Here is a 25,996-nt window from a genome sequence, read left to right as displayed (position 1 = left end):
CTCAGAACAGACATCTCTATTAGCAAACTCATCCCGGAAGTTCCCCGGGGAGCTGCTCACTGAGCCCTGCTTGGCGCCCTCAAGCCCCCTCCCGTACTCGCTCAGGGCCACAGGCCAGGGAGGGATCAGGGGCAGCTGCCTGGTGGGCACTCCAAGGCCAACAGGGCTGTGGGCAGAGGGGTGGGGCGGCGCTCCTGCTAACTGCCTGATAGCCGTTGGAAGACAGGTCTGATTGCCAGGGGCCAGACTGCCTGTAACTTAGTGCCAGTCTGGGTAGGCTGGCATGTGACTGGGCACTCGACCCCACCCAGGCAGGGTGCTCCATATGTGCTGTCTGCCTGACCGGATCCTACAGCTCATTCACATAAGCACAGTGGGAGACACTGGACTTGAGAAGCAAACTTGCCCGGTCAAGATGAGCGATTAGCACTCCTACCCCCATGTACATTTCCTCACGGGATGCTAATTGGGGCTCCGGCACTAATCTGCAACCCCGTCTCCGAGGCCTTGTCGAAGTCGTGGCTTCTGGAACTTTAGGATACCCTTGCTTTGTTGTCTCTTGGGTGAGCCAGTTCTATAACCCACTGACTCCTAGTCCTGCTTCCTGAGAAGGACCGAGGAACCGAAACCTCACTGTTTCCGTCCTGCAAGGTCAGCGGTCTCCAGGGTGTCTTTCCCGAGCTGGGCACGCTGCCCTCGTAGTGGCCTGGGGTGGAGGGAGTTCCCCAGCGGGGGCTGGGATGTGACCGAGGACCCACCTGAGACTGGGTCCCGGCACTTTGGGATCCTTGTTAAGCCTGTCGTGGACACCTGGGGAAAGGTCACACTCCAGTTCTTGTTTCTCTAGTGGCTGCATCCAGGAGGAGGACGCCATCACTGGTTGGAAGGCTTTGCGGGGATCAACGTGAGCTCCACGAGGCCGGAGTCCTGCTGTTGTGCATGGTGGGCACTCACTGCATTTTTGTTGACTGATGGAATGAATGAGCTGTTTCCTCCATGACAACCACAGCTATTGTATTCCCCAGCTGTCCTTGTGACTCCATGCACACCTTGGGACAGGTGAGGCACAGTCTGTCCCCATGAGGATGCTCACCTCCGTGAGGGCAGCTGTGGACAGAGTGCCCTCCCACGGACCTGGTACTCAGCCCATGTTGGGGCAAGACTCCTTCATCGAAAACACCAATTCCCCGGAGCACAGCTCTCACTTTGGGTGTCGCGGGTGGTGGGGAGGTGGCAGAGGGTATCCAGCCAAGATGGAAACCCAGTGACTACTGCTTTTTTTGGGTGCTAGAAGTCACTTCGGATTGGATTCTGTCTCAGCAAAGACTTATGACAGCGACCTCTCCATCAAGCACAAAAATCTGAGCCCCCAGTGATGACCTGTCCGTCCATGCACTAACGTGCCCTGGGATTCCAGTCCAGTGGAGAGAAGTCGCCAAGTTGTGTTGGGAGACGGAGCTCGACCTTGCTGCCCTCAAAAGTCAGTCTCAGTTCTGGTTGGCTCAACTTTCCAGGAGGAAAAAGGACTTTGACACTCGGAAAACTCTCTGCAGAGCAGCGGCTAGTTCCAGCTCAGCTGGCGGCCTCCCCAGAAGTGCCCCCCATGCCCATGAGAGAGACGCAGGCCCCTGAGGACACTATCTCCCTGCTGCATGCTTTACTCTTGCTGGCTCGAATCACACTTCTAAAGGGCAATTTTATTCTTTAATTATTTCAGGCTAACCCTTCACCTCCTCAGCTTTTCTGGCTTACCTGGGAGGTTCTCTGTGGCTCCGGTCACTCAGTGGCTGTGTGATAAGGGACAAAAGAGATAAAGGTATCTCCTTTGGAGAGGAAGTGGGGAGTGACGAGCCCCAGAGCCTCCATGGATGGTTGGCGGTGGGCCTGGCCAATGAGTCTGGGGTCTGTTCCCTTTGCAGGCTGCTGTCTTGAGTGACCGGCCTTTGCCCATATGCTCATTCTGAGGCAGGCCGGCCATGAGCGTTCCCGGTGTTTCCTGCCCCTTTGTCGAAACTGGCGGAAATGGTGAGAAGTGAAGGGAGGTCGCATGGGGTAAATTTCTGTGGCCAACTGGACCCAGCAGGCTGACCGCAAACTTAACTGAGACAGAAAACACCCATGTCCTTTTCCTGGCTCTGGACATAGATGTGGGACCACCTCACTCAGGACCCAGGGACCCAGGGTGGATCGCCCAGAGCCTAGAGTCGAGAACTCAGAATCAGTCCAGAGCCTGGAACCTAGAGACCAGAACAAACTCAGAATTTATATCTAGAGCCCAGAATTTAAAATTTAGAACCTAAAGCCCCAGCCAGAGCTTGACATGAGGCTAGATTCCTGATTTAAAAGCCTGGAGCTCAGACAACTGGACTGAATCCTGAGAACCTTCTCTGCCTGAGTGTGCTAGAAAGTTCCCTTTGCTGCCTCCAGCCCTTTGATTGGCACCTGACAGTGTGCAGAGTATTAATTATGGTCAGAGCTTTTCAACATGCAATAAAAAGCCTTTTAAACCGGTCCGATGGGAGGTGATTAATTCTATTAAGTGGCATTATGTATCTTCCTATCTGTTGCTTTCATAAACACAGTTGTAGGCGGAATGTTTTATTGTGGGCATAAAAATGTCCAACATTACAATGCATAAGCACATATTGATGTTATATTTCTTTACTGTGCTACACGCCCCAGGCCCCAACCACTCCGCAAAGAAACTACACGTCTTAATAATTTATGCTCCAAGTTTTAACCAGGATTATCAATGGCAGCTTTTGAGATTTCTCTTTTGGCAACACAATAGATCATAGTAAAAATGCACGGACAAGCGATGTGTCCGTTTGATTTTTTCCACCTGAATCAGCAGCCCAAACTCCAGACACAGCAGTTTAAGGCAAGCAGCACACTGAAGAATTTAAGTCTAAGCATTTAATCTGTTCTTTCCATAAATTTCTGCTGCTTGTGCTTTATAATGATTCTACCAGAGGAAGTTTATTTATATCGCAGATTTTCAGCATCAGCACATTGAGAACACAACGGCGATCGCTCAGTCAATAGCTTACAGCCATGTATAATATCACTCCGGAAATCAAAAGCCCATTTGAAGAAAAGAAGGCTCAGATTAAAGTCACTTTAAGACATCAATAACTTGGAACTGGCTGAAGAGAAGTTATAAATAACCAGCCTGCGCATATGCAAATAAGCGTCGGCAGACGCGCCCCCGCCGCCGAGGCCGGGAACCTCCCGCAGCCTCTCGCTCCCGCTGCACGTGCGGCGGCGCGCGCGGGGGGCGGGCCCCTCGTCAGTGTGGGCGGGGCCCCCGCCCCTCCTTCCCCTCCTCCCTCCCCCCCACCGCGGGGGCGAGCGCCCACCCCTGCGCAGGCGCCTCCGACTCAGCGCTCAGTCTGTGTCTTCGGCTGGGTTTTAACGCCGGGACAGAAAAAGTACCAAAGCCAACTTTCCCGGTTGCTTACCACGTGTCAAGCGCTGGGCCAAGGGGCGCTTTAATTGCCTCCTGCGCCCTCAGCCATCTTTTAGACTACATACCAGTCATATATACCCAATGGCCCTTCTCCCCGCATCGCCCTTTGCTAGGGGGTGGGGGGATCGGAGAGGGGAAGGAGGAAGCGCTGGCACTTTGAAAAGCTGTCAGGGTGCGTGCTTCCTGCCACCCTCTGAGAGCCACGAATGACATCGCTATCTTCTCTAATCCTCAAGGCAACTCTATGACTGACGGTCCCCATTTTACAGATACAGATAATGAGGCTGAGAGAATAAATCGTCCCTGGCAACAGAGTGAGTCAAACTTTACTTAATTCAAAGCCCTGCGTTTATAGCTTTAGACTGCTGTATTGCGCAGCTTCCTGCTTGCCCAAGCGGCTTTCCTCAGGGCAGGGCTCAGGGATCTAAGAAGATTTAAGGGCCACTTCGGAAGGTGAGGTCTAGAGTCCAAGGAGCACCACAAATGGGTCATGATGTAGACAAAGGGGAGGGTTGTCAAGCGTGGGGTCTGGGTGGAGCTGGCTCAGGAGGCAAGCTGGTGGGCCAGCTCCGCGAGAGTCCCTGGAGAAGCCTGAGGCTGGGTGGAAGGGGACAAGGCAAAGCCCACATGGGGTGCCTTGGCTCTGGACTTGAGGTGGTGAAGGGACCTCACGCCTTCAGGAAGGAGGAAAGGCAGGGTGGGCCCACTGAGCGGGGCTGAGAACCCAGTGGGGGGCTGGTGAACACAAGGCCACAGACCAGAAGCTGCACTACTCCAGAAAGCTGCCACCCTACAAATCGCCAAGGACTTATATGGCCAAAGCCCTTGAGATTATAACACTCAGGAGGAAGGAACTCTGCTCACTGCCCAGGAGCATGATGCGGTCTTGCACAGGGCAAGGGGCCATGCAAAAGTGAGTTATCTATGACCAGTGGGCAATGCTAAGATAATAAAGTTAAACCCCGAGAAAGTATCTGGACAAGAGAGAGTGTGACAAAGGGCAGAATATTTGAATTAAGTTATACGAAATCATAGAAAGGAGACAACTTTCTTCCGAACGACTTTTGCTTTAAGACGGCCTAACTCTGGAGCCACCTCTATGCACATGCTCAGACTGTTCTGTCCCCCTGGATTCCCGTCCTCTTTGCCCTCAGCACCGTGGGGTTTACGCTTCAGTACCATGGGCAGACTTGGTCACTTTTAGCTATAGTTAGTCACTTTTCACTCATACATTCAACAAATATTTTTTGAGCACCTACCACATTCCCAGCACTGGGGATGCACTAATGAACAGGAAGATCAAAAGTCCAGATTCTAGAGGATGTTTGGTGACCTCTCTGTCTCCGCCTTTTCAAGGACAGGTGCAGTTCAGCTGGCTCACGAGGGCTGGGCAGCACAGTCATGCAGAGAGGCGTCCTCGCTTATGCACTGGGCTGCAGGTGGACCCAGCGCTCCCAGCTATTGGCTTTCCAGAGCCTCAGGTCTCATGACTCATCGTCTCTCTGCCCTTCTTCCTGGCTGGCAGGGGGTGTTGCTGATGGATTTTGGACATCCTTTCCAGGACAAGGGTCCATGGGGCCTGGGGGTGGGGGGATCTCTACTCCCAGATTGGTAAGACCAAGTCCTTCTGGATAAATGACCTGGTCTCAGATGGAGATTGTACACCCATGTCCTCCCCTCCCAGCTAGCACTCAGCAGGGCGGAACACTGGCCCCCTGATGCCTGCAGAGAGAGGCCAGGCAGGTGTGTGCAGGCGCATCTGTCTGGGGGCTGGGATACGGTTGGAGCCTTCCCAGGTGGGTCGCCTGGATGTACAGAACATTCAGAGCTTGGGTTTTGCTCCTTCCTACTGACTGACCAGGGCAGAGGCTGGCTGGATGCCTCTAATCAACCTGAGCTTTCATTTCAGCCCCAATACTACCTGCTCTGGGGGGAAGAGCTGTATTCCCAGGGGCCTGGAGCCTCACAGGCTGGGGGATGGGAAGACAGTTACCCGAGTCCCTCTCCCCTCTTTGGCTGTGAGAGCCAGCTCTTGCAGGGACGGAATGTTCCACTTTTCTGGAATTCTCTGTCTTTCTCAGAACCCTCTGATAGGTCCATACATGCTCTGTCTTCTACAGTTCCTCAGGAGGGCCCTCTGGTTTCCGTTTGGCAACTGCAGGGGACCTGGGCACACTGCTGGGGAATCCTGAGGAGGCCACACCTGACTTTCCCCCAAGGAGAACTCATTGCATCAGCTCTGGTGGGAGCATCTACGTGAATCAGAGAGGTGGGGTGTGGAGAGCAGTGAGGTTGACCAGAGTCACACCTTGACTTGAGGGACAGATAAGGGGGCTTAGTGAGAAATGAAGACCATGGAACCATGTTGACTAGGACAGGGCCTGGTCAGATTGTTAAGGGCGTAGTTCTAGGAGATATCCTTTGCAAAGATATGCTAATGGCCAACTTCTGCTAATGTTAACCAGGGTGTAGTTCTAGGAGATATCCTGTGCAAAGATATGCTAATGGCCAACTTCTGCTTCTGTAAACCTGCTTGCTTGTTTGATGTGGTTTTAGACTTTATAAGCTACCTCCTCTGGAAGCTTGAGACTGATCTCCTTTAACCCTGAGTGGTAGAGAGTCAGTTGCCGGCCGGCTAATAGAGGCTCACAATTCATCTCAATTGGCTCTATGGGTCTTAGATTTGAGCGAACCACAACAAGATGGGCACTTTAGAATTGGTTGTGGAGTGGAGAGTGTCTGTGAGGAGGCAGCCCGGACACCCAGGGAGCCCTGAGGGGTGGGCAGCAGAGCAAAGGGTGGGAAGTAGAACTGAGACCACACAGAGGCTGCCCAGGTGGGAAGGAGGGCTTCCCCTCCCGGATGGGGGAGGGGCGTGGGGGCCTTGGAGGCTGGTCAGGTGGGCTGAGTCTGAGAGGCCCTGGTAAGGAAGAGCTGACATGTTCTTGTGGGGCCTTGGGGCTCCCACATTTGGGCACGTCCATAGCCTGACTGCACGCCCTTGGCAACCTGTAATAGCCTCTGTAGGGACTCAGTGTCCCCGGACCTCTGAGACTCTCATTTTGCAAACGGGGAGGCAGAGATTCAGCGTGGGAAAGGGAGGGAAGGCCGAACTGAGCCTGAAGCCAGACCCTTCCTGTGTCAAGACACCAAACACACATTTACTGGGCATCCTCCTGGCCAGACCTGGAACTAGTGCATATTGGGCCAGGGGCAAGGCTGGGGAGTCCTGACTCTGTCCCTGGGTGACCTGGCAAAGTGACTTCATGTTTCCGACCCCAGGTTTCTTCATCTGTAAAATGGAGGTTATAACAGTCCCCACCTCCAGGGGTCGCTGTGAGAATTAAACGTGTCAGTACGTGTAGCATGCATGGCAGGGTGCCCGGAAGGTAATGCCCTCGGTGACCTACCTACAGGCCACTCAAGTTGCATATCGCACAACTCCAGGGGGTGCCATTCACCTCACAGTCGTCATGGATTTCTTTAGTTATTGTGACGATTTTCTGGTAGGTGACGGGCAAAGGTCTCGAGAAAGGATCTCTTTTAAAATTTCACATAAAGTTGCTCCATTGGCCAAGGGAGAGATTGTTCTTAAGTCATTTACAATGGAGTGGGGTAGATGGATGTGGAAACAGCCCATCAGGATGCCGGCTGGTGAGAAAGGTGAGTGAAGTCTGGGCGTAGGTTGGGGTGAGCTAAAGAGAGGATACGATCTTTCCGTTCTCTTCTGTTTCTGGCTGAGGCTGGTGCCGCGTCTTGCTATCAGGTCCCCCACCTGCCCTGTCCAGACTTTATTGCCACAAGCAAAGCTGTGAGGCTGCGGCCCCAGCTCTGAAGGGCCCTAGACCCTTCCTTCTGCCTCAGAATGTAAATGTTGAGTGCCTCTCCTTCTGCATTCGGTTCTGCTGTGGGCAAGGCAGGCGAACACAAAATAACCAGAAGACCTCTGGGAGCCAGGAGCCCCCAGCTTCAGCTCGGCGGTAATTCCTGACTCGCTTATAATTCACCTCCCACATCCACAGCGGGGCTAGCCCACAGCGCCTGCGGCAGCCACCTGGCCGCCCACCTCCCTTACTCATCCAGGGTTGCTCAGCCCAGGGAAGCCTGAGCCCTTAGTCTCTGTCTATAAAGGGGACACACTGGCCTGTGCTGAGCCCAAGGAGGGGCATTTTGTGGGGAGCCCTTCCCATCTCTGCTGCCTCTTGTCCAAAGCAATTGGATAGGCCAGACCCAGTCACCCCCAGACTCAGCAACCTGTGCTGACAAGGGCATCTTCCCCATCCTGTTGACCAGGGCTCGAGGGAGATTCCTGAAAGGGAGGGGCTTTGCTCCCAGACCCCGGAAGCTCGGGCTGGGCTCAGGCTCTGCCCGCACAGCCTGTCCCAGAAGACAGAGCCCCTCAGTCCTGTGCTGGACTTAGTGGTGAAGTGTGGGACCCTTGAAGGGGGTGAGCAGGGCAGGGGAGGTGGGGCCAAGAGTGAAGGCCAGAGAGGGGGAGACTGTAGGCTCTGGTTCCATTCTGACCTCCAAGGCTCCTCATGGGCCTTTCACCTCAGAGGCCTGAGGACCCCCGAGGGCTCCTGCTGGGCTACTCAGAGGATGCATCTCCCACCTCGGCTTCGAAGCCTGCCAGAGCCTGAGGAAGGCTGGAAGGCTCCAGAAGCAGGATACCCAGGTGACCAAGCAGTTCATGTGAAGCTGATCCAGCCAGGGTGGGGGCCAGCGCCCTCCTCCTGAGGCCAAGCCCTCAATGCTCCAGGGGATTCCCAGGCCCAAGGGAAAAGATGTTAGCCAGGCCTCCAAGCTGTCTCTTAGGCCTCATGGAGTCCCAGCGTCTGTCCCAGAGAGGGCCAGTGAATTTCCTCCTACTCTGCTGAGCTCCTTCAAAGATATCAACACATGGTTAATCTTCCTTCTGTTCAGAAATGCAGAGTAATTTGCCCGAATGGGGATTTCTGCATATTTATACTAATGTCTGTGTTTAAAGCTTATGAGACAGGGAATTGCTGAGAGATGTCCATTAGCAATATATACAGACTGCAATTATTTCTTTATGGTGTGTGGTTTGACTGCAGAATATTTTATTTCAGTGGAGATAGCAGGCTTTACCTACTGTGTTCTCTTATGTGCCCAAAGAAATCAATAAGAACAGAAAAGAAGTGAAAAGAGGCAAGAATAAAAGGAGTGTGACCTTTTAGGATCGGGGAGCCTTAAATACGCGGCACCAGGAACTGCCTACATCCTCAGAATCTAAATGCGTGTGCCCAAGTGGGGGGAATTTTCATTGCATTTAAGAACGTGGATGAGAATCTGTGAACACTCCCCAGGATGGAGGGAAAGCTCTCAATTCGTTTACCCCAAGATGGGCCCATGGGGGCTCTGTCAGGGATAAGCAGGAAAGGAAACAAGGGGTGTCCTCAGGGGACCCCCATATCTGACCTCCAGTTCCCCTCCCCTCATTTTCACCCCAGGACAGAAGCTAAGAAGAAAAGCAGGTTTTGATCTGAAACAAAATAAGCCTCAAGCCTAGAGGTTCGCAGACCAAGGAATTTGCAGGGATTCTTTTTAAAAAGAAAACGACTTTTGGTGATGAGCGCCATAGAGTATCGAACTATAACGGAGTACATCTGAAATGTATATGATGTTATTAACCAATGCTATCTTAATAAAAATGAATGAATGAATGAATGAATAAAGCAAAGCCCTTTTCTGAGCGTGGGGGGTGGGGAGGAGTGAGAGCAGGACTGGTTCGGAATCGATCCACTGAAACGGCCAGCATAAAGGCCGGAAGGAAGAGCCGGGAGCAAGGCTGTGGTCAGGTGCCCGGCCTGGGACAGTGTGGCCAGGAAGCTGGGAAGTTCCTCCCCTGGAAGTTCCCCACCCACCTCCTCTCCAAGCTCACCTCAGCCCCACCTCCATGCCCAGCAGCTTCTCCCAGCCTCTCAGTGACCCTCTATCACGGTCCTGAGGAGCTTGAGGCAGACCAGTCCTGAGCAGGCCACACAAACAGACCAGACTCCTGAGCACTCGGGAAGAACGGAGGTGGTCCCCAAGATGCTCAACTGTCCCTAAAGGGCTTTTCGGATAAGAAAGGCTGGACAAGCAGGGTGGAGCGAGCTGACTTTGTGCAACAGATATGTGCAATCTGGCGCTGACATTTTCCACGCCTGCTCCTGGGGACCCCGATGCTTCCCGGCCTTTCCCCTTTGCCTGGCCTCACGTCCCTCGGCCCTCCCAGCTGGTCCTCTGCACAGCCGGAGCATCTGGGCAGTGCCGTCGGGCCACAGCCATCCTCTTCCTGCCAGCATCTGCCGTCCCGTCACGGCTCCGCGAAGCCGGCTTTCATCTGTCCCCTCGACTTCCCTTCTACGGGAGGCGCCATTCTCTTCCGGCCTCAAAATAGTTCTCTGAAGTCAGCGCTGACTTCTCACTGCTTTCTCGCACAGAAATCTTCTCCAGGAGGCGCCGGGGTCCAGAAGAGGGACAGATGGTCCCTTTCTTTTTATAACACGGCCAGTCTTTTGAAGTGAAGAGCTATAAACACAAGTTTTGCCTTCAGCAGATGTACTGTGGGCACAACAAGTATCACTCTGTGCTCTTCAGCTACTGCGAGCGGCGTTACCTGGGGAAGGGCCCGAAAGGGGGCTGGAGCTCTGGGGAGCACCCAGGGCGCCCGGGGTCCATGGCGTGATGATCCCTGTTCAGTCCGCAGCCAGACCCTGTGTTTCCGCTGGGCTGGCTTCAGGTGTGCACTTCCTGGGAGCCTCGTGTGCTCACCTTTCCTGGGCCCAGGGACCACCCAGCCCCAGGTCCACCTGTGCAGTGGCCATTTTTGTAGGACTGGCAGTCTAGCTGTGCTCTCGCGCACCTCTCCCAACCAATCCTAAAGGCTGTGTGTGGGCCAGGTGGATACCGGTACTTCAAGAGATCCGTGGTTCAGTGTTATCACTTTCTCCGCTGAGCTGTTGCTCATGGGCTGGTCCCGTCCCCATAGCTATACTGGGCTGATTTGGGGCTTTTGCGAAGGGTGAGAATGGCTGGCCAGACATGACATCGGCTGGGCTTCCGAGGAGCGGAAGGCCGTGCCAGATGTTAGCAGGAAGCCAGTTCCCAGAGCCCTGCCCTGGCGGCTCCCCATCCATCGGCGACGGAGACACAGACGTGCTGCTGTTTGGTGGATTTCAAGAATTTCATTCGTTTACAAGGGCGTGAGTCCAATTACTAGGCCTCATTAACTTCAAAGATGTATCATCTTTGCATGGAATGGATTCCTTCGTAGGATGGCCGGCCCCATTAACTTTACTGCATCGGTGATACTTCGCAAAAGGCGTGGGAGACGTAGCAGCGTGAAGGAAGCTCCACCTGACTGCCAAGCTCCAGCGACTTCCATGGCGTCCAGTGCCCTGTCCGCAGCTTCCTTAAAGGGCCCACTGTCCCTCGTGGATTTACTTTGGGAATGAAGTCCACCCCACCCACCCGTCCATCACACAGCCTTGTGAAGATAAGGAAAGAACCCAAGAATCACCAATTTATATTGACAAATATCAGACACGTGACCCTAGGAGGCAGAGACGGTCATCGCGGGACTTGCCTATTGTTAGCCCAGACTTAGCCTAGTGGCACAGGTGGCAACCAGGAAGCTTCAGGAGGTGGTATGGGGAAAAGGGCGCGGGCATGGGAGGCAGGCGGTTTTCATACGGACTGTCCCTCCTGCTCTACCTCCTGTACCTGGGCAAGCAGCTTACCCAAGCCTCGGCTTTCCATCTACAAATCTGCTTCACAGGGCAGCTGCAAAAATTACGTAAGTACGAAGTGAATATATAATGAATATATGAAACACCCACTCCATGCCCTTCCAGAAGGCATGGCTGCATCTCCCAGCACCGCCCACCAGCTCCCCTGGAATGGCGGCCCCTGACCCACCGCCCGAGATCACCCAGCCGTATGGTCCCGGTTGGCGTGATTGCTGCAGAGACCCAGGGGGGAGACTGCATGTCTACTTCTCTGTTCTCTGGGACGAACGATGTTAAATGAGGAATCCTGGAGTCACTGCCCACACCACGGAAACGTTGCCTCCTAAAACTGTTGTTTAGCCCAAAAGAAGGTGATGAATGCCTTCCTATAGAAGGAAGACCGAAAACATAGGAATTGTTTTTGGACCAACTAGAATTTCTGAAATGATTCCTTAACTTAAGGGCCTCCGAGGGCCTCTGCAGCAGGTTCTCCCTGCAGTCTGGATGGAGAGTGGGGTGTTCTGTCCTGCTGACTAGGCCGCCGTTGGTTCTTGAAGATGCTCTGGACTCTAAGGGACAAGCCTGGGTGACCACTAATGATATTCATGTTCCCAGGAAGGAGCCGGCTCTTTAAAGGGACCTCAACTCACTGGAATAACCAAAATATAAGGGCAGTTTCTGAAAGCCACAGATTTCAAAACCCAAACAAACAAACAAAAAACAGTCCCCCAGTGTTTATAGAGACCCGGAGGGCAGGCAGAGACTCTGCTCAGGAGGGCGCCCTCAGCAGGCACTTTCAGAAGCCCCCGGCCATGGAGAGTGACAGTGAGGGCCCCGGAGCCTGAGTCAGAGTTCGCCCTCCTCCCGGTCAGATCGTGCTCCCAGGGACATCCACGATCTTGCCCACATGGTGTCATTTATGACTTGGCCATTTGTTTAAGTGTGCGTCTTGTCCCTGGCCTTTCTCTGTGGAGCGGCTGGCGGGCACGGAGTGCTCCTGTGGGGTGTGCCGTTCCGATCACACCAGCCTGGCAGTGTGTGCCCCATGGCAGGGCCTGGAAAGGCACGGTGGCCAGACCCGGTACAGCCCAGAAGATGGTGGCCCTCTCTCTATGTGGCTTTCAGTCTGCGGGGACAGAGGAGGCTTCAGGGATGAAGAGCTCCTAGCAGCAGATGAAGTAATTAGACAGGGTCCCTGGGGGGGCGTGGCCGGTTTCTCAGGGGATTTTCAAGAGACAGTTCCTTGGGGGTAATGTGATAACTTGACGACACCTCTGAACCTCAGTTTCCCTACCTGTAAAATGAGTGGGGGAGTTCTAAATAACCTTTAAAGTAATATCTGACTCTGACAGTCACCGTAGTGGTGGGGGAGGGGGACAGGTTGTTGCTCAGGCGTGAATTCTCCGTGACAGAGGGGGAGGTGAGGAACCACTTAGGAGAGCACAGTGGGGTGGGGCTGAGGCGCACCTACCTCTAAGACTCAAAAGGACATAATTTAAAAAATGCAACGGAAAGTTTGACCTGCTGCCATGGCCAAGACCGAGGTGCAAAAAGGCGCAGAAGTGAAAAGGGGTGATCGGTAATCTTGACCCTGATGAGAAAGAGGAGGAGGGAGACCCCAAAGAAACCAGCGTAGTAGACAGGAGGAGCTTTGTGAGATTTTTCCCCTTTTTTCTCTGAATTTGGAAGTCGGAGTGGGTATGTGTGCGCTCGTGTGTGTTTTATACAAATAAGTCATGATCAGTATAGAAAATTTAGAATATCTGCGGGGCGATTGCTCAGCACCAAGTAGGTGACAGTCTCTTCTCCCTTGGGCCACTCAGCCTGCCACCTGGTGTCCCTTTAAGAGGCACTTTGACAAGCCGGAGCATGACCAGGGAGGACCCCAGCAAGGTAAAGAACGAGCAGCCAAGGTCGCTGGAGATACTTAGTCTGTAGAAAAGGAAATTCTGCCACCATCACAAACCTGAAGGGCTGTCATGTAGAACAGGGACAAGCTTTGCTCTGCATGGCCCCAGAGGGCAACACCACGGAAGTCACAAGAAGACAGCTCTTGACCATTTAACGGGATAAACCATCTAGCATCAATGGCTTCTGCTTAGTCCCTGGCGAAGGGCAGATCCCTGGTTCACTAGATGGCTTCTGAGATCCCTCCCAGCATGAAGTTTCTACGGAAATAAAAGGTTACCTCCAAATATTGCGTATTCTAATAATGGAAACTAGTCAGTTAACAGGGAGCCGAGTGAGCAGCTTGTAGGTGAACCGTGGTAAAAACGATAGTAGTGCATTGATAAAAAAGGTTCAAATAACTATAAACCACTGAACATACCCAGTCAAGTCACACATGGGTTTGTGCTACGGCAGGGGGCTACCCTTTCCATTTGCCAACTAGACTGACATGCAGCCAGTCATGGACCAAATTGTGCCCCTTCAAATTCATACATTGAAGCTGTAACCCCTAGTGTATTTGGAGATGGGGTCTTTAAGGGGTTACTAAAGTTACATGAGGGCATAAGAGCGGGACTCTAATCCAATATGACTGGTGTCTTCATAAGAAAAGGAAGAGCTACCGGAGGGTCTTGGGCACACACTAAGAAGACGGCCATCTACAAGCCAAGGAGAGTGGCCTCACCAGAACCAAGCCTGCTGACACGCTGATCTTGGACTTCCAGCCTCTGGCACTGTGAGGAAATCAGTTTCCGTTCTTTAAGCAGCCCGGGCTGTGGCATTCTGTTACGGCAATCCTAGCACAGCGATACAGAGCCCGTGGCATTGGCCCCACAGCGGGTGGTGAAAACCCAACACGTCTTTCTTTGCCTGGGATGTGTGCAGACCTGGGTCTGAGATGCTGAGGGATGGCAACGTCGATGGGCCACTTGGAAGAGGGGCGGAAAGGGCAGTGAGAGGCCAGTGGGCAACACCGGACAGGTCGCAGTGCTGTGCTCGGTCGCCCAGGAGGCTGCCGGGGAGAAGGAAGTCGACAAGAGCGCATTCCTGGGGATGCACTGAAAACACTTGGGCGTCCTTCTAAGACATATTTTTTAAAGGAAAAGAGAATTACGCTAAGAAAACAGGAATGACAACTGTTTCAATAGATAGCAACCTTTTAGCCATTTTTTCCCCCCTCAGGCAATTTACACAATGTTTCGTGTTCCTACCCTACTATGCCAGTATTATTTTCACCGTTTATATTTCTAGAATAGCGAGTGCGCTCCTGAATGGAATGTAATTTCTACCAAATTGTTTCTCATTGAGCCAGGGCCGTGCCACGTTTTCTGCGGTTTTGTTTCAAGGTTTGGAGTACCACGACCTCCCCATCCCACGGGGACAGGCAGCTGGCATGCCAGACTTCTGCCGAGCTCTCCTCCTCTCGAAACTCATTTCCAAATACTGTATGATTTCACTTCTACGCGGAATCTAAAAAATACATAACAAAACCACCGAACGCATCAACTGAAAAAAAAAAAAATGGACTCATAGAAACAGAGGGGGGGGTGTGGAGATGAAAAAGAAGTGAAGGGAGATAAAAGGCAAAACTTCCAGTTGTAAAACGAATAGGCCACGGAGATGCGGCATAGGGAATATAGTCAGTCATACCGAAATAACTCCGCGCGGGGACAGGCGGTTACTAGACCGAGTGTGGTGGCGGTCACGTTGTGCGGTACGTGAACGCGGAGTCACTGTACTCACTAACTCAGTTAGTGTTGAAACACTAACTCAGGCTGTACACCTGAGACTAATACACTACTGTATGCCAACCGTACTTAATAATAATAAAAAAAACATTTTAAAACCCAAAAAGTCATTCCCAGACTCAAAAATGGAAAACCCCTGGGGATCGACCTGCCAGGGTGTGCCTGTCCTGGCGAAGACGGCACATGCTGGATGTCTGAACAGTGACCAGGCATCAGAAAGGTTGCCATTAACCTGTCACAATAGGGGAGAGAAAGGTGTGCAAAGCACTTCGGGATGCTGGGTGTGCACCAATTTCCCAACCAGGGGTTAATGGTCCCCAAGTGCTTGCTACCCAGATCAAAGCCCATGAAGACCAAGGGGACAAGATCAAAGATCCTACAGGCCTTCCCTGGCTGGGGAGGCAAAGAAGGCAGCAGGAAGCCTGAGGAAAGTCCAGGAATGGACTTTGTGTGCCAAGGATTTGGAGAATGGAATTCTTAGGCCCTTGAGTGTAAATCAGAAGCTGAACTTGTCTCAAATCAGGATAAGCCCTGTGAGCCATTTGAGTAGAAGCTATGTGTGTGTGTGTGTGCGTGTGCGTGCGCGCGTGCGCACGTGTGTGTAACTCTATGATAGATGAATTTATTGAGAAATCATCATTCTGTGTCCCTGGCACTTATCCCAAGCCTTCTTCTCTAGATTTGGCATTCATAGAAGCCTTTTGCTTCTCTCCCTTCCATCATTCTGACTGCTTTTAAAGGCCCCGTCCACACTGACCTCTCTTTTCCAGCCCCTGTAGCTCTTACTGCTGGTACCCCCTAGACTCCCCAAGTGCAGTGCAGGCTCCTCCAGGAAGACTACTGTCCTTCCCGGTGCCTGGCACTGTGTCTGACCCACGGCGGGCATCACCATAGGGCTTCATGGCCAGCAGGAGCCGAGGCGTGTATGGGACATGCAGCTGGCACACCGCCTTGTAGCTTTTGCCTGGGAGAAGCCAAGTATGGGCTCCGTACACAGTAGGTGCCTAATGCTACACACAATTAGTTGCTCAATAAACACTCGGTAGTGCAGCAGGGAGCGGGGTGACATACTGAAGTTCCTCGGTGGCTTCTGAGGGTCTGCGATCTAAAACCTCATGGTTATCCCTGCTGGTGCTAATGGGCAGGTTATCCCTGCCCATTCCTGAGAGAGGACAGGGCTTGAGGCCAGGGCGGGTGGCTCCCCGCCATGGGTCAGCACCATTTCCTAAAGCCCTGGGAAGGAAACGTTCCCTCCCTTTGCTCCCACCTGGAGCACCCTGTCATCCCCTGCAGTGCCTCGATCCCTCTGGCCAGAGTGGGGTGTCTAACCTCACAGATGCTTGGCAGAGGTTTGGAGCCCGAAGCCCGTAGGCTGCTCCCAGCTCTGTGTGCTCGGCTCAGTGAGGAGCAGGCCCAGGCACCCTGCTCTGCCTGTGTTCTGCTGAGCACTGGGGCCCTGAGAGGGGTGCACCCAGGCTGGGGTGCAGGGGTCACCTCCCACGCTGAGGAGGATACCGTGTCTGGGTGTTCTGGCTGCCATTGCTGAATCTCTTGCTGGCCTGGTTCGCTCATCGTCAAATGATCTGTTAACAAAACTGTTAAGCCCCAGACAACCTTCCAATTAATGATTAACAAACCCCTGGAGGACAGAGCTCTGCGAAGGGGAGGAGGCTTTCTGAGCCAGGGCTGGAGCGGACGGTGTGGTCCAGGCCAGGCGGGTAGGAAAGTCCCGGTGTGGGTGTGGATGGGGTTTCACATCCCAGAGGCTCTGGGACGCTAATTCCGTGGTGGAGGGAGAGTGCCGGGGGCAGGGGCTGGGAAGTTAACGTAATGAGGGGACTGTGGGCTGGGTTCCAGATCTGGGTCGAGGGTTGCGTCAATCAGATCTGGGAGATTATTATGGATGACTTTGCTTCCGGAACGATGGCGGTCCTGAGCCAGAGGTGCTCCAGGCGATATTCCTTCTTCAGGAGTCTTTAGGATTTACCATAGCAGCAGTAACAGCAACAGCTATCAGTACTGTAGGCTTACTACGTGCACCCCCGAGCTGCTGTATTAAGACTTTGCATACATTATTAAATCCTTAAAGCACGTCTGTGAGGATGGCGCTGTTATTGTCTCCCCGTTACAGACAAGGAAACTGAGGCGTAGAGACATCAGCTGTCTAGCATAAGGTCACTGGGTCACTGGGAGTGGAACTGGAATTCTACCCAAGCCACCTGGGGCAGCACCTGGGCCCCAGGCTGCCTTGCAGGCTGCCGGCCGCAGGCTCCTAACCAACTCCCTCCGCCCGCAGCCCTCCCTGGTTGGTTCGTCAGCAGAGGCGACGTCATGCTATCTGTCCCATCTATGGGTGTGGCCCCTGCAATGTCCTTGTCACCCTGAGATCAAGTTGAATGTTGAGACCCCCCGAGGGTAGTTATGAGGAACCAACCCTCTCAAGACAAACAGCACCTGGAATTAGGGGGAAGGTCCCAGCAACAGCCTGGTTCCTTCCTGCTGTTAAGGTGACGGTGAAGGTTTTTGAAGTGTTACCCCGGGAGAAGAGAGACAACTGTCGTCTGTTCAGAGTGGACCCCTGGGAACTAGGTGTTAGAACGTCATGAGGTTAGTGATGCTAATTCAGTCTCCCCAGACTCTGGGAGGCACGCTGGTCTTTGGCTTTGTCACATTACCCTGGGCTCCGAAGAGGCCATGGACAATGAAAGATGTGGCCCTTACACTGGTAGTGAAAAGAAAAACAGCAGACAATTTTATAGTGATTACTACATGCTAGACACTAGTCCAAGGGCTGTAGGTAAAATAACTTGCTTAATTATCACAACCCCTGTAAGAAGCAGGTTCTCTTAATTACCCCCTACCCCCCTTTTATAGATGAAGAAACCGAGGCAGTTTCAGGTCCTACATGCTCTGGGGTCAGTGTTTCACTGGGGATGCTTACGTACAGGAGGAACTTTAAAGTAGACGGACTTCCATTCCCAGAAGAGTAAGACAGGTGTGGGGAGTGACCGGTGGCAGAATGACGTCCCACACGGACCTTGTCCTATGTGCCCGGGGCCCTCGAGGACCAAGCTTTCACCTCGCAAGGGAGAGAAGTCACAGAACCTCGGCGGGTGACTAGCAGCCCGGTGCTTTGTGCCTTCACTCGCCTCACGCTTCTTGAGTACCCCTCAGTGCCAGGCACTGGTTTGGCAGCTGGGGGTGGCATGGGAATAGGGCTGGGTCCTTGCCGGCCCCCACTTCCGGGGCTCGACGTCTGGTTGGGAGAATGATTCAGGAGCAGGCGCTTGGCCAAGGCACAGAGCACTGCTGGAGGGGAGAGAACCCAGGGCAGCCTGTGAGCAGGACGGCGAGCGACGAAGGGGGAGGCAGGAGGAGCCAGCCCCCGAAGCACCAGGTCAAGGGCTGGGGCACCGCCCTGAGAGGAGAGGGGCCATCGGACACATTTGACTGGGAGTGACAGGACGAGACGTGCATTTTGCAAAGACTCCTCTGGCTGCCCGCACGCCAGACGCTCGGCTTGGGAGGGATGCACTGTGGGCCTGGAGGTCGCCAGTGCAGGCCAGTGGTGGCGGGGACAGAGAGGAGAGAGTTGATCCAGAGAAGGCAGAATCCCAGGAGTTTTCAGGCTCGTGCCTGAGGGGGACAAGGGCGGGTCAAGGACAGCCATAGGCTTTGACTTGGAACTCCTGGGTGGAACCATGCTGCCACTTTTGAGACAGGCACAGGGAGAACAGGTCTGTGGGAGCATGATTTCAGTTCGGACATTTCGTGCCTCTGGGCTAACCACATGTGGGCAAACGGCTTTATCGTGCGTTCCAGCTTCTTCCGGAATATTTATGGAGGTTGCAGGGGGAGCAGTGTGCCCTGGCATGTCGGGGGGAGGGGGAGGGCGAGATGAGATCTACGCTGGGCTCTGCAGCTGGGGACAGCAGCCCCGAATCCCCCTGGCAGGAAGCTGATGCACCCCATTCCCTTTTAGGGATGGGATGCGGAGCTCCCATCAAGTGGCTTGATCAGGGGCTGTCAGCCCGGTGAACAAGCTTGGGCTTCTTCCATGCCCTCTGCTCTGGCTTTCCACCCCTTGCTAGCTTCTTCCTCTGCTGAACTCTCCAGACCTGGGGCCACTGCCCATGGAACAACGGTTTCCGGTGTTAAGTGGGCACAGTGTCCTGTCTGGGGCCTCACAAAATCCTCCTCTATGCTCGATGAGGGTGGGATGTCACTGCATTTTAAAGACGAGGAAAAGGCGGGTCAGAGACGTTAGGAGACTAGCCCTAGTCACACAGCTGTCGACTACGCCTCAACATATCTGTAGCGGGTCCTGTCTTTGCCACTCGTGGAGATCGGGGCAGCTGCTGTCTGAGCAGAAGGTGGCGTGAGGACAGACAGAACTCCAGGGGCGGAGGTCCAGGGGTGAGGACGGGACGCAAGGAGATCTGGGCTAGACAGGCCCCACCACATGGTTCCCCAGCCCTGGGCGTCCACATGGCTCCTCACCCTGGGCCTTGGCCACCAGACGTCCTTTGTGGAAGTAGGTGGTGGGTAGAAAGAATGACATCGATAGCTCGTACCTCTGCTGTGGGACCCTCGGCGGGGCTCTTGGGGTCCCGGTGCAGTCGTCAGACCTGGCGGTCTCGAGGCCCGAGGCTGGCTACAACCTCTGCCCACGGATGAGCTCAGGGGTGCCAATTCAACAAGACAAATGGCTCAGGTATTTAATAAGAGGGTTCCGGCGGAACTAATTCTTTTTTCCTCCCTTATCGCTTTGCACACATGAAATCTGTTTTAATTAGGTTTCGATATATAATCTTAAAAAAAATAAGAAGGACCTCCCACAGATTGTTCCCACCCTCCAATGGTCCTTAGAGAAAGAAAGGTTTATCTCATAAGTTTCTTAAGAAAATCTATATGTGCTCAATGCATTTAAATAACACTCATTAAAGCGAACTGCATGCAAGCTGCTTCTCCAGTCACAGATGAGAGACGGTCGCTTGACCTACTGCAAATCAAAGAGCATTTCCATACCACCTTTATTTTTCAACTGGTTAAGTTTTAAATTAAAGTCCCAACACCCCCCCTTTTTTTTTTTTTTTTGAGAAGGCAGACTAACATAAATAGCCCCAACTGAAATTTTAGCTCAGTCGATTGGAAGATAATTACAAGAAACAAAATGTGAAATTTTAAATCAGAGCACTAATGAAGTCTAAAAATACCAGTGGCCCATCCCTCTGGCTGGCAAGACCTGCTCCTTGTGGATGGGATTGCTCCATAATTACTCAACCCCGCGAGAGGCCAGGTTGTCACGTCGAAACGATAGTAGGAAAAAATCGCGGGACTTTAATTAGCTAGATCTCAAGGCGTTCCAGGGTGGATCTTATTATAATGCTGGGCAAGGTTTCAAATAGCGGACGGGAGAAAGGGGAAATTTTTTTTTTTAAGTGGAGTTCAGACTCGTGCCGATGCCAGGGCCTCCTGGTTCCCACTCGGAGCCAAATGTCTGTCATTCAGGAGCGTGAAATCGATTGGGCTCCTGAGATGTAGAATCCCGGGGGGCAAAATTAAAAGTGACCCAAATCCAAACCCACACAGTCTTGTCGGGAATGCGATTCTCACATGGCGAATTTCAAAGATTTGGTTTCGAAATTTGGGTTTCTCACTCTCAAAAATATGCAGTTGTTTGACATTAGATCTGATGGACAAATTATAGCTTTAACGATAAAGGCTTTTAAGATTAGAAATGAAAGGAGAAATTATTAAAAAACAAACAAACAAACAAACAACGAACCCACCCTGGCTTGAGTTCGAAGGCATTTGCATATGTCTGTTTCATTGTCTTTCTTCACCCTGAGTATAAGCTGACGAGGGCCATAAATACGGAGAAGCGAGTTAAATGTAATTTCTGGGGAAACAAGCCAGCTCGCTGGCAAACTATGGAGGTCAGCGTGACCGGCTGTTACTGGTTTGGGGGTCACCAAATGTGGGGCTGCAGACACTTTCTAGCCTTACCCCATATGTGACCCTCACCTAGCACCGATCTACCCTTTTGGGGCTGGAAGAGGGGATCCCTTCAAGGCCTCTCTTTCTTCTCTCCTCCTGCCCATGGGCTTGGGACCACCATAGAGGATGGTTCACACCCTCTGGCCCCACAGAGCTGTTACAGGTATGGCTCTGTGATGGCCCGCTGTGCCAGTGCCCACAGGGGACCGGCAGGTGCCTGCCTCTGCCACTGTGCCTTCCTGACCTCACGGGCTCATGTGCCTGACGATGGTGACACCTGCCTGTGCCCGGCAGCTTCCAGGAGGCAGATCCCAGTTCCCTGCTAAGCCCCAAAGGAGGGACACCAAGTCCCATCTGGGCCAGTCACCTTTTTGCACAGAAGTCCTTTTCCTAGATGCATAGATGCATGTAAGTCAGCAAGACTTTTCATCAGCCCAAGGACAACCTCGAGATGGGGGTGTATGACCCCAGTAGTGGGAAGAAGGGAGCCCATCCGGTGCCTCGGGCTTTGGCAAGGCTTCAGAGCGGCTGGGACACCCAGTGCCCAGAGCTGGCAACATGTAAACTGGTAGTAAGTTTTTTTTTTTTTAAGAGAGAAAGCTTAACCAAAACAATACAAACAAAAAATCAATTTAGTCAATTTTAAAAAAAAAAAAAACAGATCTTAAACAAAGCAAGAGTTTACCAGAATTTAGATGCAATTTTCTATAATTCTGTCATTTAAGACTAGTGCTGATTTCTAAAACAAAGGCGGTCAGGGCGCAATCAGATTGGGAATTAAACCCAATGAAGATCTAGGCACAGCTTTGTTGTTGGGATGCTTGGCAAGGCCTGAAAATTACCGAAAAGGATAAAGATAGAGATTCGTGAAAGCAGGCGGGAAGAGAATGGCTAGTTGGAGTCTTTGCTCCACTAGGAGGCAAGGCCCTTCCAAAGATGCAGTCACAAGGGGTTGCAAGCAGGGAGGCTGTGAATCGAGCCCAGAGGCCCACGCTTCCTAGGACCATCTACCCTCTCCTATCAGACGAGGCCTGGATCCCCCAGCAGGCAGATTGCCGGCCATGTAACCCCTCTCGCCTGCACCTGGGTCCAGGCATGGCTGCCTCCCTGCTGCACTCAGCGGGAGCAGAACCCGGCTCAAAGGGAGAGGCACGTCTGGGCAGATGCGCCCCGTCAGCCTCACAGCCGTGGCCCCTGGTCCTCCCGCCCGCTTCTGCTCCTGCTGGACAGACCCTTCAGACAGACAGCAGAGTGAGACCTGTTTACTGAGGCTTTTTGCCCTAAGCCTCAGGCTGGGGTCTCGTGCCCAGAACCACATCCTGCTGTGCTCCCTCCTCCAGACTCTGTTCTCCAGGATCTGCCTTGAAAACTGCCCTGGGGTGGGGGTCGGGGGTTAACTGAAGGCTGAGTGCGGAGGTGCTCTTTTCTGGAGCCTCACAGAGCTATCCTTGGGTCCTCAAAACAAACAAACCAACAAACAAAAATGAACTGGTTCAGAATGGTTTTGGAATGTCTCCTGGGCCCCAGGAGGTGCTCTTGTCTGAGGAGGGTCACAGACACGTCATAGCCTTCCTGTCCTCATGGGCAGAAGATGGAGAAGGAGCCCTAAGAAGGAGCAGATGATTCTTGCTCATTCTGCACTTGGCCTGGCCTTGGGGTCAGAGGTGAGAATGGCCCAGGGCTTGGGCTGGAGACAAAAGGACCTTGGACTTTGCAGACTCTCACCTCCTCTTCTTGCCCATTCACATGTCCCTGTCTTCCTTCTCCTGTCCTCCCCCTTCTCCCCTGCCTCCTCTGCCCGAGGCGAGGCTGTGTTGGGCAGCAGCAGGCCCTACTGCAGCCTCTGGGTTGGGTGAGGCTGGCGCGGGAGCTGCTGGAGGGCACGGGCCACCAGGAACCACACTCCTGTCCATGCCGTGTCATGGTGACCGCATGGGGAGGCACAGATGTAGGCACACAGGGAGCATGTGGCAGCAGGACTTACCTTTGGGGTGCCCGGGGTCGGTGAACTCATACTTCCCCACACCAATGGTCCGAAGCATCTGCAGCCCGTGGGCTGAGTCAGTCGTGGGGGGCCCATTGGTGGCAGGGGCACCGCTGGGGAGAGTGGCAGACGGCTGGGCCGGCGGCGGTGGAGGCAGCAAGGGCCCTGCCATGTGGCCGTTGCCCACAGCGGCGGGTCCCTGGCGGGCCACCTGCCCTACGCCAGGCAGTGTGGACACGGCCAGGGGCTGCGGGCTGGCATACAGGGCTTGGGCAGGCATGTTGACCACCACGCTGCTCAGTGGCTGGGAGGGAGGCTGTGGGAGCGAGTAGTGGCCCGGCATCAGCGGGAGCTGGGGTCCCACATGCGGAGGCAGTGAGGGGGTCACCCCAATGACGGGGGCCTGGACGTTCACAGCCGGGCTGAAGGTGGGAGGCTGGGCCACTCCATAGGAGTGTGCGATCAGGGCGGGCTGGCTCCCGGCGGCCACCGTGGTCACCCATGGGCCCGTGCCTGCAAGGGAGATGGAAGAGATGTCATGTGCCGGTTATACATTCACTCAACAAATACCAGCTCCTCCGGGCCCTGGGCTGGGTGCTGGGGTCATGGAGGTGGGCAAGACACCTGTGCCCAGGAACTCATGGAATAAGAATCTGTGATTGCCGTAGCACAGGATAAGTGCCTGAGGAACGTACGAACAGATGGCTGTGAGGGCTCAGAGGGGACGGCACACCTGCCTGGGAGAGGTCGAGAGGCAACAAAGCAGAGGAAAAAGTCAAGAGATCTGGGTTCGAATCTCAGCTCTGGCATTTATTAGCTAAGAGCCCCGGGCAAGTTGCTTATCTTCTCTGAGCCTCATTCTTCCCATCTGTTAAACTGAACTAGCAACACCTACATCACAGGTCTCCTGGGAAGAACTGAATGAGAAAGATGTATTTGGGGGAAACAAACAAACAAACAAACAAACAAACAAAAAACAACTAGTAGAGTGACTAGCATGTGTTAAATGCTCCATAAATGCTGGGGTTTCTCCTTTCTTGCTGGAGAATCACTGTCTGAGAAAGGGTGCCGGGGTAAGAGCTGGATTGTGACGGTCGGGTTTTGCTGGGCCAGGCAGGAGGACCAGAGCGGAAGCCGTGCAGGGGCCCTGTGGTGCAGAAGGGGATGGCGGAGGGTGTGGGCAGTGTGCGAGGCCGGTAGGGGCTGCTCCCCATGGCCCTGCTGGGAATGGCGAGGGGCAGGTTTTGTCCTAGGTGCCCTCTGCATGGCTAGCCCTGGGGGAAGAGTGAGGAGTCCATTGTGTCCTTTAAAGAAATTGTGGCTGAACAAGGGAGTCCAGACACACCTCCCGAGACCCAGCACAAGACGCCAGACCAGCTATGCCCAGGTCGGGCAGAGAAGGGCCCAGGGCCGCCTGAACTGAGCTGACCGAGGGACCCCAGCAGGCCCGTGAGTGAGACTGGAAGATACTGTGATAGGCGAGGCCAGGCTGGGTTGCCTCTGACTGAGTGTGGACTGTCACGTTGGTTTTCATGGTGCCCGTGGCGTGGCAGTGCAGATCGAGGGCTGAACGCTGAGGATGGAGAGCAGGGGCTAGAGGACCGCTCAGTACCACCAGCCCCAGAGGCTATAAGGTGAGGCTGGGAGCACCCTAACGGAAGTGAGATTGCAGGGTGGGGAGGAGCCAAGATGGCAGGGCGTCGGTCGAACCACCAGCGTGCGCTGTTCTGAGGAACGACTCAAAGGGAGAGCTGCTGGGCCTGGTGGTGGTGGACCAGGTGTGGGGTCTGACAGACGGCACGTTCGTCCTGGTTCCCCTGCACTAGCGGGGTGACCGTACGCACAAGCCTCCCCGGAGTCAGTTTCATTATGCGCAAGGGGACAATAATCACACCAACTTCGCAGGGTTGCTGTGAGCATCGAGTCGACACGTAAAACAAAGCACCTAAGGTGTGCAACAAATAGTTCTGATTTGGCAACGAGCGAGGTCGGAGAAAACCAGAAGCTGGCACATGCTGGCGAAGCGTGCCGGCACCATTCTAGAATGCGCTCCTCGGGGGCACTGCCCCCCAGCCTGAAGAAGAGGAGGTGCTAACGCTGTGAGCCAGCTCATTGTCTTAAGGACAAGGCACGATCTCCTGAGCTCAGTTTTCTCCGGGATCAGCCAGGGAGCCCGGGAAAAATGCATCGGAATGTCAGCGCACAGCTGGCGAGATCTCAGATAACTTTGTGATGAAGCTACAGAGACACCGTGCCATGGAATCGATTGATTTATGAGCCAAGGAATGGCGCGGCGGGCGCTGGGGACGTAGAGAGCTGTATCCAGCGACGTGCGCCGGGCCCTGCTCACCATTTTATTAGTGATTTTGGGAGGATGAGATGGGAGACATCATGACTAAATCTGCAGGGGACGTACCATTGGGGTGGGTCAGGCACAGGTCAGCAGTAAAAGCAGGAATCTAAGAAATCCTGTCACTCAAAAAGATATTGACAAGGCCTTGCTCTTGGCCTTGGGTCCTGTCACCCAGCTGCCTCCAGATTGTGAGGAGATGGGCAGGGGTCAGAGAGGACTGGGTCCGCACTGCTGGGACCATGTGTGATGTGGCTGCCAGCGGAGCAGAAGTGACATAAGGCCGCGTGATCAAAGCAGAGGGGCCGGGAGAAGGAGTTGCTGGGCAGACCACGCGTGGGCTCTTCGTGCTGGGGTCTGGTCACTGAGGAATGTGGATGTCTGAGCAACTCCTCCAAAGGTGAAAGGACTGGAAACCATGGGCTCTGGGGCGTGGCTGATGGACTTGGGGCGTTTATCACACAGACGACTTGCAGGGGGAAGAGTGGGATCCTCGGGTGTCTGCTGGGCTGTGGTATGGAGGGCCAAGCAGACGCGTTCTCTGTATCCCAAGGGGAGGTCTGGGACTGAGGGGCGAAAACGGGCACGGCTTTCATTGTGGTCACAGCTGTCCGAAGCAGGCCTGGGTGCTGTAGGGAGTGGTGGATCCCCAGTACCAGGGAGGGGGAGCGTCCTATCCTTGTGTAACTGTTGGCAAGGCACAACCCCACTGCCAGGTGTGGCCTGAGGAGTTTGTTATGAATCGGAGTACTGAGGTTTGGAACA

General features: G+C 53.8%; 1 protein-coding gene across 3 annotated transcripts in view; it reads right to left on the bottom strand.

The window, feature by feature from the left end:
• KLHL29 (kelch like family member 29) overlaps window positions 1–25,996 on the bottom strand; it is a 267,976-nt gene that overhangs the window by 29,288 nt on the left and 212,692 nt on the right. For all 3 annotated transcript variants that reach the window (XM_016121718.2, XM_016121719.2, XM_016121717.2), the window contains one exon: window positions 22,882–23,394. In XM_016121718.2, the coding sequence (XP_015977204.1) occupies window positions 22,882–23,394 (513 nt within the window). The remainder of the gene's footprint in view (window positions 1–22,881; window positions 23,395–25,996) is intronic.

The sequence above is a fragment of the Rousettus aegyptiacus genome, unplaced genomic scaffold (assembly GCF_014176215.1).
Source record: "Rousettus aegyptiacus isolate mRouAeg1 unplaced genomic scaffold, mRouAeg1.p scaffold_m13_p_7, whole genome shotgun sequence".
Lineage (NCBI taxonomy): Eukaryota > Metazoa > Chordata > Mammalia > Chiroptera > Pteropodidae > Rousettus > Rousettus aegyptiacus.
The sequence above is the reverse complement of the archived record's forward strand: the minus strand, read 5'-3'. Positions and strand labels throughout refer to the sequence as shown.